The sequence below is a fragment of the Eutrigla gurnardus genome (assembly GCF_963514095.1).
Source record: "Eutrigla gurnardus genome assembly, chromosome: 22".
Lineage (NCBI taxonomy): Eukaryota > Metazoa > Chordata > Actinopteri > Perciformes > Triglidae > Eutrigla > Eutrigla gurnardus.
This window is the reverse complement of record NC_139933.1, coordinates 4,385,287-4,399,217: the sequence shown is the minus strand read 5'-3', so window position 1 is coordinate 4,399,217 and position 13,931 is coordinate 4,385,287. Positions and strand designations below refer to the sequence as shown.

The 13,931-nt window shown below is 45.6% G+C and overlaps 2 protein-coding genes across 10 annotated transcripts in view; one reads left to right on the top strand and one right to left on the bottom strand.

Annotated features, from left to right (window-relative positions):
* Window positions 1-4,305, top strand: part of dnah9 (dynein, axonemal, heavy chain 9) — a gene marked incomplete at its 5' end in the record, with an annotated part of 88,352 nt that extends 84,047 nt beyond the window's left edge. For both annotated transcript variants that reach the window (XM_084039998.1, XM_084039997.1), the window contains 4 exons: window positions 129-311; window positions 2,132-2,385; window positions 2,464-2,599; window positions 3,717-4,305. In XM_084039998.1, coding sequence (XP_083896124.1) covers window positions 129-311; window positions 2,132-2,385; window positions 2,464-2,599; window positions 3,717-3,944 — 801 coding nt within the window. In that variant the 3' untranslated portion in view covers window positions 3,945-4,305. The remainder of the gene's footprint in view (window positions 1-128; window positions 312-2,131; window positions 2,386-2,463; window positions 2,600-3,716) is intronic.
* Window positions 4,306-10,662: 6,357 nt separating this feature from the next.
* Window positions 10,663-13,931, bottom strand: part of LOC311032917 (shisa family member 6) — a 46,435-nt gene continuing 43,166 nt past the window's right edge. For all 8 annotated transcript variants that reach the window (XM_084040003.1, XM_084040008.1, XM_084040004.1 and 5 more), the window contains 2 exons: window positions 12,967-13,070; window positions 10,663-12,729 (listed from right to left, as the gene is read on the bottom strand). In XM_084040003.1, coding sequence (XP_083896129.1) covers window positions 11,866-12,729; window positions 12,967-13,070 — 968 coding nt within the window. In that variant the 3' untranslated portion in view covers window positions 10,663-11,865. The remainder of the gene's footprint in view (window positions 12,730-12,966; window positions 13,071-13,931) is intronic.

Here is a 13,931-nt window from a genome sequence, read left to right as displayed (position 1 = left end):
TCTCTGATCTGGTTTTTATTTTATGGAGCATCCTCTCCCTCAGGAGCGTCTTTCATTGTAGGAAGGATGCATTAAACTACATTTTTTACTTTTTTTGCTGCCTGTTCATCCCCACACACTGTTCTCAGGTGCGTTTGGTCCTGGAGGAGATCTTGGAGAAGCTGCCGGAGGAGTTCAACATGGCCGCGTTGCTGGGGAAGGCGGAGGAGAGGACTCCCTACCAGGTGGTGGCGCTGCAGGAGTGCGAGCGCATGAACGTCCTCACACAGGAGATGAGACGCTCCCTCTGCGAGCTCAGCCTGGGACTCAAGGTGAGCGGACTGTTAAGTAGCAGCGGAAGGTCCAGAGGTCATCAGCTCCCCGCCCAGAATCAAATAGCTTCATATTGCTTTTAGATGGTCCTTCAATTTGGTCAAATTGTACGCTGTGAATTTTATAGTGGCGGCGAGAAAGTTTATACTCCACTGAACTGCTGTTCATAATTACAAGGTACTTGCACTTTACTGAAGTATTTCTATTTGATGCTACTTTCTGCCCAGTCTCCTAAAAATTGATGTTTCACGAATGAGTTGGTGGGACTTTGTGTAGGGAGGAGATCAGGAGCATGGAGGTCGTACAAGGTCACTGGGTCATTCCGTGTCATTTCATCAAATGCATCCCACCTGACCGTCTCAGAATGTCCTGTAAAAATTCTAGTACAGAGACACACTATTCTAGTAAAAAAAATATATATATATATATTAGGTCACTACTGTCAAAAGTGTTCTCCTGAAAAATCATTGAATGAAGGGTAGTTTAGTTTTTGGCATCATGCTCTGAAAAGCCATTTTTAAACAGCAATGGAAAACTATCTCACCTGTGGCCTTTGAATACCAGACATTGAATATCAGGGGTGTAGCTCAATGATTTACCCAGTACAGTAGGTACTTCAACTTCTCCCAAAATGTGACTTGTCGAAATGAAGTAGCAAATTTGAAGAGTTGTTTCGGTCCCAGTTTTGCAGAAAGAAGACTTCTATCTCTTCTGCCTCCATCTCTGGTGTTAGCTTAAACATTCTACAAAATATGGTCTCTCTTAGATGATTAGTTTCACAGATATTAAGGCTCAAACATCAAATTATTGATGTATCGGTTTGGATGTCGGTGCCTGTTATTATAAGCATGGCTGTCAGAAGGTCCATGACCAATCCCACCATGTGACCGGTAGTATAAACCGCTTCTCATTGGTGCATCTATAGCTAATCGTTTTCTCCAATGAAATGCTTCACACTGAATCCCAGAGTTATTCTGATACTATCCTGTGTGTGAACATATAGTGAGCCAGGATCTGGGGTGTCGGGGTTCACGTTCTCTGCTGTTTGTCAGCGGCTCAGTCTCCACGACGACTCGGAGATCCGGCTTACGGCGGAGCAGAAAGAGTGAGACGTCGGAGCTCTGTGTGTCAAGCCTGACTGAGTCACGTGTAAACGGCAAACAAAGAGAAAGAGGGGGAATCTGTGTAAAAGGCATTTGTCGGGAGTTATGAGCATTCCATCTCTCGACGCTACGAGCCTCAATAAATCGGCTCAGCGACTTACAAGCCGCGTAGACTATTGTACCGGCAAAATGGGATCATATTTCTCCTTTATGGGAGAATAAATAGGAACTATCGGAGTGTTAGCCTTGGTGGGAGGCTTCGTAAGTGTGTCAAAGTACGTCGCCAAGGTGACAGGGTCAATGCAAACACACAGATGTAAATACATGTACGGGATCCTATTATAAAGAGTTATTACGACATGTTTCAAATATGGAAACGTATCCATCAGCTCCAGTCTGAGTGGGTGAAGGAGGCCGCTGGCGTCTCATTACTCTTCATGGCTGTCTTCTCTCATGTCTTACAGCATGTTTCCTTACCCGGCGTGCTGGTGTACTTCAGCAGGGAGGGCTTGTTAACGTTGTATCTGTAGAGACACACAGGAAGTGACATAGTTCCTTCTTGTAACTTTTATGTCAGAAAACGGAGAACAGTTGTCCTAATTAACAAATACATTTTCAGGAAAGAGGATGAAAGGCCAGATTAGATTTCTAATATCTTCAAACTGTCTGTTGATCAAAGAGCAGCAACGATGAAGTGTATATCCATGTTCCTTCAGGGAGAGTTAACCATGACCGGCGACATGGAGAAGCTTCAGAACGCCATTTTCCTGGACACGGTGCCGGACAGTTGGACCCAGCGGGCCTACCCCTCCATGTCCGGTCTGGCCCTGTGGTTCTGCGACCTGGTGGCCCGGATCAAGGAGCTGGAGGCCTGGTCGGCGGACTTCGTCGTCCCCTCTGTGGTGTGGCTGGCCGGCTTCTTCAACCCGCAGTCCTTCCTCACGGCCATCATGCAGACGATGGCCAGAAGGTACGAAGGCGCTTGTCGTCAGGGCGTCGTGTAAACTGTGACAGCGCGTGACGCGGCTTGTGTTGTTTCGACCGACAGGAACGAGTGGCCTCTGGACAGGATGTGTCTGCAGTGTGATGTCACCAAGAAGAATCGCGAGGACTTCTCTGTGCCGCCGCGGGACGGGGCCTACGTCCACGGGCTGTACATGGAGGGAGCCCGCTGGGACACACAGGTACACGACTTAGTCCAGGTAGAAACCCACAAATAGTGCCTTCCGTGCTACTTGTGAAGATGGATGACAGACATTAGGTGAGCGAACATCAAAATGCATCTTCAAACCGAGAAGTAAACTTCCATATTTCCCTCCCCTGAAGGGTTTCCCTTTGTGGCTTAATATTCTGTTTTGCATCCCGTATGCGTCGAGCTCTCGGAGCACAGTGCATTACTCAGCTTCCCAGAGCTCTATCTATCTACATACATACAGCCACCGCCAATGCACCCAGCTTTCAAGCAGCATCCCTGTAGACTTCTTAATTAGGGAATGTGCAGAGTGTGCACTTGAACACTTAGTTCAGCCTTTAGACGAGCAGCTCCTTTTTTCTTCATTAAAGCCGGAGACGCGGGCAAAAAGACAGGTGGACAGACGGGCCAGGCAGCTTCTCCTGACACCTCCTCCTCTTCCTCCTCTCCCCATGTCCTCCAACTGGCAGGAGTAGACAGTAAATAGGGGAGGAAGCACTTCAGCTTTGTACTACTTTATTATAATTAAAATTATATCATAGTTATTCTACCAATATGTTGTGATGTACAAAAAAATATGTGTATGTTACCATAGTAACAGTGTATATGCAGTGTCATTAAATAGTAAATCTCCATGATGCCACATGGCCCGCTTTAAGACGCCCGTCATTTGTATTTACCCAAAGAGAAATAAAGTTATTGGTATTTAACAGCACTTTGAAGTTTTATAGCGATTGAATGCGCTTGCAATTAAAGCTTCGTCCTCCGCGCTCTCCAAAGTCATCAGGATTTACATTCACCGCCTGAAAGTCGCTGCGCACGCACGTCGAAACTTCTATTTGTCAGGCGCTAAGTGTTGGAGGATTAATTAATGAGACGGACCACTCTGTTTCACTGTTTATAGAGTGTGTTCTTAAGCGGGGCGGCTCGACTTCCACGTCCAAACTCCTTCTCAAGGGTACCACACATTTGTGTTGTGCAAACTGGACATTTACCATCACTTGTGTTAGATTAGTCTATTATTTCTTCGATAAATATAATTAAATTCTGCCTCAATGGCAGGTACAGCAGTAGAGTAAAGAACCCTCCAACCTTCCCCTCCCTTTCAGAGCGGTATGATCGTGGAAGCCCGTCTGAAGGAGCTCACCCCGGCGGTGCCAGTGATCTTCATCAGGGCCGTTCTCGTGGACAAACAGGACAGCAGGAACGTGTACCAGTGTCCGGTCTACAAGACCCGGCAGAGGGGACCCACCTACGTATGGACCTTCAACCTCAAGGTCAAAGAAAATCCCTCCAAGTGGACTTTAGCCGGAGTGGCCTTGCTGCTGCAGGTCTAGCATATGTTCTTCACGTGCTTTATTGTGGTGGTTTTGGTGCCAACAGGGTCACAGGTTCGATTACCTTTGGACTACATATTTGAAAGTGAGAATATGTCACTTTTGAATGGAGAAATACAAATGATTGTAGACTTTCTTTGAGTTACTGTAGCTATGTTATAAAAATGCTAATGTTGCTTGTTTGAGGAGAAAATTGAGCAATGTCACGTATCTGTAAGTCACTTTACGAGGAAGTGTTATAAAGCTTCCCCGGTTGGGGAATATCACAGAATGCATTTAACGATTGGGTGATTTCACACTTTTTATCAAAATCTGTAAAACTACCTCGACTTTTATTCATTTTATAATAACAATGATAAAATAAAAAATAAAGTGGGATAATGCACAGTTTTGTGGTTTTGAACACCTTCCAAACTTTTTAACACTCATGTGTGCCGTTTATTCGTGCTCATGGGGAGGTCCAGGACCAGAGTCTCTTTTGGACTAGAATCCTCCAACCAAACACCGACCAAACACCAACCAAACACCGACCAAACACCAACCAAACACCAACCAAACACTGATCAAACACTGACCAAACACCAACCGAACACTGACCAAACACCAACCGAACACTGATCAAACACTGACCAAACACCAACCGAACACTGATCAAACACCAACCAAACACCAACCAAACACCAACCAAACACCAACCGAACACTGATCAAACACCAACCAAACACCAACCAAACACCAACCAAACACTGATCAAACACCAACCAAACACTGACCAAACACCAACCAAACACCAACCAAACACCAACCGAACACTGATCAAACACCAACCAAACACCAACCAAACACTGATCAAACACCAACCAAACACTGACCAAACACCAACCAAACACCAACCAAACACTGGCCAAACACTGACCAAACACCGACCAAACACTGATCAAACACCAACCAAACACCAACCAAACACTGATCAAACACTGACCAAACACCATCCATACACCGACCAAACACCAACCAATCACTGATCAAACACCGACCAAACACCAACCAAACACCAATCAAACACCGACCAAACACCGACCAAACACCAACCAAACACCAATCAAACACCGACCAAACACCAACCAAACACCAACCAAACACCAACCAAACACCAATCAAACACCGACCAAACACCGACCAAACACCGACCAAACACCAACCAAACACCAACCAAACACTGGCCAAACACTGACCAAACACCGACCAAACACCGATCAAACACTGACCAAACACCAACCGAACACTGACCAAACACCAACCGAACACTGACCAAACACCAACCAAACACCAACCAAACACTGATCAAACACTGACCAAACACCGACCAAACACTGATCAAACACTGACCAAACACCAACCGAACACTGACCAAACACCAACCAAACACCAACCAAACACTGATCAAACACTGACCAAACACCATCCATACACCGACCAAACACCAACCAATCACTGATCAAACACCGACCAAACACCGACCAAACACCAACCAAACACTGACCAAACACCGACCAAACACCAACCAAACACCAACCAAACACTGACCAAACACCGACCAAACACCAACCAAACACCAATCAAACACCGACCAAACACCGACCAAACACCAACCAAACACCAACCAAACACCAATCAAACACCGACCAAACACCGACCAAACACCGACCAAACACCAATCAAACACCGACCAAACACCGACCAAACACCAACCAAACACCAACCAAACACCAATCAAACACCGACCAAACACCGACCAAACACCAACCAAACACCAACCAAACACCAATCAAACACCGACCAAACACCGACCAAACACCGACCAAACACCAACCAAACACCGACCAAACACCGATCAAACACCGACCAAACACCAACCAAACACTGATCAAACACCGTCCCGGTTTAACATGAAAAGAAATGTATAGGAGCGGTGCATGTTGCGGTTTTGCAGACTCGTTCTCAAAAAGGCAAAAAAAACAGTGGGCCATTCATATTTCACATGTCTAGGTGATACGAGGTGTTCTTGGCATGCGACTGGGGAGCGAGTGCAGGAGTTGGCTGGGGGCGGGGGTCTATCAAAAGGTTCATGCTCAGAATGGGAAAGAAGGTATCTTTAATCATCTGCTTGGGTGAGACGTCAGGCCGTTGCTAGGTTACAGGTCAGTGCAGAGAAGCCTCCATTGGGAATGATGTAGAGATGCCTTTCGTATATGGAATATGTAAGAATTCAGAGATCTAATGTTATGAGATGTAATCGTGTTATTGGAGATGATGCCTTGACATCCCACCTTTGGTTTCTGACTTACTCCTTCCATGTTTTATACTCAATCTAATTCTATTTTGCCCACTTGGTGGAAGATAGACTTTTTTCTTCTTCTCAGCCGACTCTTTCCTGCAAGGCGATCACTTCTGTTTTTTGCTTTTCCACTTCCCAGAGATCACTTGTCAGCGTCCACCATGACTCCCAAAATCCACACTACACTCCCTCTGAGAGCTGAGAAATGTGCTGTCGTGACAAGCAAAAAGCGCTGCAGAGACACCTCGCTAGTAGTCATTTTCACAACAGGCGTGTAAAACGCTGATAAATAGCACAATGTTGTCTCAGGCTGTTATCCCATCTAAATTATTCTCCTCGCAGCTCTGAGTCGGCGGTGGCAGAATGGCTGGATTAGCTCGCTCTCAATCCCGGGATGCTACGAGGGCCTCGGCTGCTCGCATCCCGCCGCAGCGGGCGGAGTCCACCGCTGTGCGGACCAACTGTGAGAGGAGCTGGGTTTTTCTGGCGAGGGCTGGAGACAGGGTAATTAGCTTTGACAGAGCTGATGAGTTGCTAATTAAATGTTTATCTGAATATGGCATCTGTCGTAAAACAAACGTCTGTGAGCTGCCTACAATCTGTGGATTATCACAAATAAGTGGGGCTGGGTCCTGCGTGCGGGGAGATAAGCGGGTCAGAGAGAGGACAGCATGCAGCCAAAAACAGCACCTACTGTGTTCATGTGCTGTGACTCATAATGCCGGTGATTATCTCCACCCACATTCAAGCGGCCGCTACCAACACGGACTTTTTGGCTGGACTGCAGAGGGCCAGCTCTGTAAATGGCTCTGCAGCTGACTTGGAAAGTAAGTAACAACGTCGTATTCGGGCCACTGTAGGAAAAAAAAAACTGAGCCAGAAGAGGGGTAGCTAATATTCAGAGAAAAAAAGTTGAACATTTTGTGAGTTTATTTAGATGCTAGCTAACTTCCCATGAATGTACACATTTTTTTTTTCTAATTAATTAAGGGCTGTTAATGGTTTTGTTTGTTTTATTTATATGAGGCTAAAATGATCATTTTTGGGGTGTTTATTGATCGGGCAGTTCGGCTAAGATGCTAGCGGTAGCTTTCACTTGTCATACCCGATATAAATAAGCTTGCTTGGTTCCGCTAAGACCGGGTATTTGGCGTTGCTATGACAACAAATGAGAGCTACATGTAGCATCTTTGCTACTTTAAAATCTCCCAAATTTGCGACTTTTTTTCTCCGAATATTGCCCATCTCCTGGCTATTTTTCATCCACTATTTTCCAATCCATAAAGATCATTTTGGGAAGTTTTGTCATCCTAATAATCATATTTTAGATGTCTTTAAAGAAACAGATCAGGGTACGTGAAAGATATAATGCAGGAAGTGTTTTACTGCCAGCAGTTGAGGAAGAAAAGGTAGTGTCAGAGGACTAACGATCACTTGAAACCCTGGAAGAAAAAAGGTTTACAGGTCCAAAACCAAACTCGTATGAAGTGAAAAGTGTGGTGCTGCACTCTGAGATGAAAACAGAGGGGAAAGATTTAGCTGCTGATGATACGAAAGGTGAGCAGAACATTTCAGTGGGCCGACCCCTGCCAACACATCCATCGCAGTGAGCCGACACACAGTCGACTGCGTTATGTTGAAGTGCATCATTCCTCCGGTCTCTTGAACCAGGATTTCAAGAGTGTTACTCTCCTCTCACACCACTTTTTATTCCTTAATACATCCTCAACTGCTTCACTTTCCACTGATGCACAAGGAGAATTCCTTGTATGTGAAAACATATTTGGCAATAAACTCTCTGATTCTGATTATCCTGAACGGATCCTTTAGGTTTCAGCACAACCTCACCTGATCCAACTCATCAAGGTCCTGATTGAAGACCATGGTTGGTTAATTAGTTGAATCAGGTGTGCTGTGCTAAAACAAAAGTCTGCACCCACACCGGCCCTTCTTGGATAAGCTTGGACACCGTGCTTTAAAGTCATCTAAAATCTAATTACAGGCTGGCTCTGATGACAGAACCTCCCCAAAAATGTCCCCAAAGAAAATACAGTGTTTTCGAGCACTGGTACAGCTTTTAATGAGGAAGATAAAAATCCATAATGGATCTGGCTGCTGTTTGTCCAAACTACATCCTCTGAATGTCACTGTGAATCTCTGTGACGATCCAAACCGAAAATGTATTTCTATTTCAAATCGCCAGACATGACAGCGTCTCTGACAGCGACTGAAAAAGGGGAGAGACAAATGGAGACCTGCAGAGCTACATTTTTAACCAACACAATAAGCCGTCTGCCCCCTGCACCATGTCTGCATTAAAAGTGGAAGAGGGAAGTAATGAAATACATTGTTGAAGCCATATGAGCAGTTTGAAAGCTGCTGATTATTTTATGGAAAGCCCTGTTCTTGGCCAGTTTCCTCCTCCTCCTCCTCCCCCCGCCGCTCCAGTTTCCACGGTCTTACCTCTCACGCTTCAGCTGCTCTCCTATCCATAGATTCCCTTTTTTGATTGCGGACTCATATTTTCATTTAAATGCTGATGGGCTTGAGGATCATTGTAAATTGGAAAACCAAACCTTGCGTGTGTGTGTTTTTGGAGGAGTTGTTTGCTGTGAGAATTGTCTTTTTGCACCCGAGGATTTCCATGAATTTAAAGAAGGTCTGAAATTGCACTGACCAGCATTTAAAGTCAATCATATTAATTCAGATGTCAAACTGACGTCCAGACCATGGCCAACACTATATCACAGTTAAAAATATGCTGTTGGCTGTGACTGTTATATAAGGAGTCGACCCCCACCACCTCTGTTCATTCAAACCTTTCACAGTTGGGGGACTGGAGTTGTCCTTATATAAAGAGCTATTCTGGAGGCAGGGGAAGGACAAAAAGCAAGCTTGTTAACTGGAGGTTATGTATCATAACTATCCTTTCTTATGTATTGTGGGGAGTTGAATGGGCTTGGCTGTTCTGTCCTGTCTTGCAGGTAGATTGGCTGATTCCCTGATTGAGTGGCACCTGTTGGGAAAGCTTAAAAGCCCCTCCTCCACCCCACACTCCCTCACTCTCTCAGCCTGCAGATCCACCATGTTGCTTGACTTATTGTCTGAAAAGACCTTGTTCAGACTGCTTAAAACAACATGTTTTATGTTCAGCTGCTGAGCACGAAGTAGGCTACTTCGATCCAATTCCATAAAGTCTTGATGGGTCAAAAACTAAACTAAACCCGCTCCATGCCATGATAAATCGAGCCTGCAAGTCCGTCTTGAGATTTTCATACTTTGGAAACCTTTTACAGACCAAAAACAGCTGCAGAAGGCGGTACTTTGGGAGCCAGTCATTTGACTATTTGACACAAAAATTAAACCATTATGTGGAAAATAAGTGGGCTGCATGTTTCAGTAGGTTAGAATGGGAAAACCTTTCAGCCAAATCCTATAATTTGGCCCAAAGCCAGCTCGGTTAGAGCTAAATGTGGAGGAAAAGTGAAAGGTTTTTGAGGTTACGTGTAACTAATGTTTGCAAAAGGCTCTTGAAGCACTTCATTTGTATGTAAAGCAGGTTCTTCAGTACATAATTAAATACAAGCATTGGAAAATGCATTGTTATGCTGATGATAATAATAATCAGCTGAACTCCAAGCATGCCTTAAGGACATAAAACTGGATGACCTATAATTTCCTGATGTTAAACTGAGGCTATTATAAACAACACGGATATCCCTGAAACACATATTAAGACTTTATGCTTTGATAATGGTTAGTGAGGGCCGGCTCACGCAAGCCTTAAACCGCCCCTTAGTTAAGTTGCCGTAGATACGGCATCCCCCGATATATCTCCTCCTCAGCATCTCCATCTGTACGCATTCTTATCACAGTAATGCATCTTGCAAACTCGTCTTCTCTCTCCTGTCATATTGTGTTGTCTCGTTTCTCTCTACTGCTGCTTTCTGCAGGTATTTCTGCTTCTGGAACTGTAGAGTCTGGATCTGTCATCGCCGGTTCCTGCTCAGCACTGACTGTACTTGTTACCGTCTTGTGTTAACAACTATTTCTTCTAAACTAGAATGAAAATGTTCCCAACCAGGCAGTTTTTGTGAGCTGAGGTTGCTGGCACGTCTTCCAAAGGAGACGCCAGATCATGAACACTGATAAGCTGTTCCTAGAATGCAAACACACCGGTTGTGCAATCTAATCTTTGATTACTTCCAGCATGGTTGATTCAATCTCATTCCACTTAATTCAGGATAGCTGCTTCTAACTTCATATGCTGAAATTGAATGCGATGGTAAACCCAGAAGTCACAGTGTTAGTGTGGTGTATCAATATAAGCAAACACAGACAACACAGACATCTCTCAAGCAACAATGTTGAATGTTTAGAAAAATATGGATGGTTTATTTGACCCCACTATAACAAACATCATAATCCATTTCCATGATTTTCAACTCCTCCTGATGTCAATGAAACAAAGTCTACATCCAAATATGAACAGTGGTAATATCTGTTATGAACAACACATTCATTCGCGTCTCGTCCTACAAACAGTTTTTGCAAAGACACACACAGTATAGTATTAATTTATCTTGTCAAATACTTGGTTAAGTGGGTTTCTAATCTGAACTCACGAAACAGTGATGATTTATAGTTGTTTTTTAAGAATCTATTGAAAACAGACAGTCTAATACAAAGTCCATCCAGACTTGTCCATAATACCGTTTCTAGAATAGCTTATTTACAATCGTCTACTGGAAGCAAAAAAACCTGCCATTGCTTGAAGAACAAAACAAGCTAGCCGTCACTATTCAAACTGAAAAATGAAATCAAAAACAAAAGAGAACATTAGTATTGATTGTGCTTTGTAACCCACAAAACCACTTCATTTTTCGAAATGGAACATCTGTCAGAGGCACCAAATAGAAGTGCTAATAACATCTATTTCAATTTCTCCCATTGAGATTCACTAGAGCTATGAGTAGGACAGGGCATACAAACGGTTGTTTTTTTTATTCATTTATTTATATATTTATAAAGTTAATACAGGCTCAACCTCGTTCATCCCCTGTGGTGGTGCTGTGTTGCACAACAGAATTCACGGAGGAGTTGGTCTCTGTGTTTAACCATGCAAAGCCCTTTAAGATTTGCCAGAAAAGGTCACAGAATAGATTTGTTGGACAAAGAGGGGTGATAAAGGCTTGAACAGACACAGTCAGTGTTTTCCCACTAAAACATACAGAGGATGAGGCCGTAGCCTGTGGATGGATAGGGTAATCAAGACAGTGGTAATAATAGGCAAGTTAGCTGGATAATACCACCCCTCCCCCAACCAAACGACCCCTCTGGCTTCAGATCGAACTGGGCCTGTGTATGCATGTACAGTGTAGCTAATTATTCCGGTCTCTCACAGTAAGTTAGTGGATGTTCTTGCTTCCTGAAATCTCTCACTTTTCAGGAACCGCAGTCAAAGAAAGTGAAATTGCCACCATCCTACTCAAAAAAAGAAAGCAATGTACCCAAATGCCTCCATCAAACACCCCTCCTGGCACACAACGGTGCCCCTTCCAGTGCAGGTGGTCCCGGCCGCCGCTACACAGTCACCTCAGTCTTGCTACCTGTGCGGTAGTGCTGTGGCTGTTGCTGCTGCTGCTGGTGATGCGGTGGGATGTAGTGGAGTTGTTCCACAGTGTGAGTCCGTCTAGAGGCAAACGCCTGCCTCTTAGTCGTTGTCTGGTTCATGGCTAAAGTGTTGGAGTGCCCGGCGCTTCCCGCTCCCGCCGCCCCGCCGCCGCCGCCACCACCGCCACCATTGTTGGAGGCGCTGGGATGGGAGTGCATTTTCGTCATCTTGTAGCGATCCATAAGGGGCGTGGTGGGCACGAACACGTCTGTGTGCGAGATGGCGCGCGACATGGACTTGTCACTGCCGTGAAACCCGCCGGAGACGCTGCTCACCATGCCGCGCTTCAGCGACATCATCATCTTGTCCGGCGAGAGCAGGGGATCCTGGGACAGGAGGCGGTCTTGCGAGTACAGGCGATCTTGTGAATAGAGGCGATCTTGAGAGTAGTGGCGGTCTTTTGAGTACAGGTGATCCTGCGACAGGAGCCGGTCCTTGGAGTACATGCGGTCTTTGGTGTACAGGCGATCTTGGGAGGTGTGGCGGTCCTGCGGGAGGAGACGCTCCTGGGATCGGAGGCGTTCGGCGGACAGGAGCTGCTCGTCGGAGAGGATCCGGCCTCCGTATGGGGACATACCATTAGAAGACATGCTGTAATCCTGCTCTGGGGCTCTCTGTGGCGACAGGACCCGGTCCTGGGACATGGCCCTCTGGACTCGACGTGGCCTCTGCCTTTGCTGAGACTGCTGCTGCGAGGACTGGGACTGGGGGGCGCCCTGGGCGATGGAGGACTGTGGGGGCTGGCTCTGGAGCTGCTGCTGCTGCTGCTGCTGCTGATCCCGGTGCTGTTGAGCAAAAGATAAATGAGCTGAGTTTTTCACAAGCTAAGGGGTAAAGGGCTCCGCCACCCACCACTGCAGGAGGAAGAGCCAGACCAGCTATAGCTTCTAACACATTCAAATCTGGAGACTCAGAGATAGCACGCTTGCTTTCGCCTTAGATACATAAAAGGCAAAGACCTTGTTTGGACGCTTGCACACTAACACCAAGCACTTACAGCGTGAACCCACCTGGTCTTGGCTCATTTTGAGAACATGCAAGGGAAGAGTGCCTCGCGCCGCCAGGTCGGGCAGGTGGCGCTTACGAGTGTAGTAGTCGTCGACATCTTTATCTGCTGCAGAGAGGAAGGGGATAAAAAAAAACAGAGGCAAGAGGTGAAGAGGAGATTCAGAGAGTGAGAGCAAGAGAAAACACGGGCGGGTGTTAGAATGCAAGGGGAGGCATCGTATAAAGTGGGATTGCAGGACGTTGCACAAAATGCAGAGGATAGAGCCGGTGGACCCATCTGTGTTTCACCTTTCTGAGATCATGGAGGGGAATAGAAAACAGAGCGAGACAGAGGAATCACAGTATTACATGCTCGGCACATAACATCCACACATCCAGGCTTCATCGGGGATTCTACAAGCAGCCCTGGCTGTGGGGACAAACTTTTCAAAGGTCATATGAAAGTCTATAAACAAACATGGTCATACCATACAGATTTGGAGGGAAGCACACAGGCACTTCATAGGTGCATGCTGGAAGGCTAACTGTGTTCAGAAGCAATCACTTCACACTGAGAATTGTGTTTCAACGTCCTTGAGTGGATGTTTTTTAATCCTTATTCGCGTGTGCAAACAACTACGACATGCAAGAATACATTTGCAGAGACAGAAGAGTGTAGGAGGGAATGTATTATCAAGTGCATGCCACAAAAACACAAACACATGCAGAAAGACTACAAAACCACACAGATAGTGACGTTCACAAAAACCATGTCAGACATCTCGTCAAAGAGACGAAGGGCAGCATAAATTAAAAACTGGAAGTCCATCGTTATGAATACGGCAATCTTTATTCTTTCGGAACGCCGGCAGGATGTTTAACCGCCACGCTAAGTCGGAGGTGTCATTAGCGTGGTGGGAATAAATCACACGCACAGACCTCTCCACCTCGCTGAGAATTCATTTTTTGTAATAATGGGTGCAGCGGT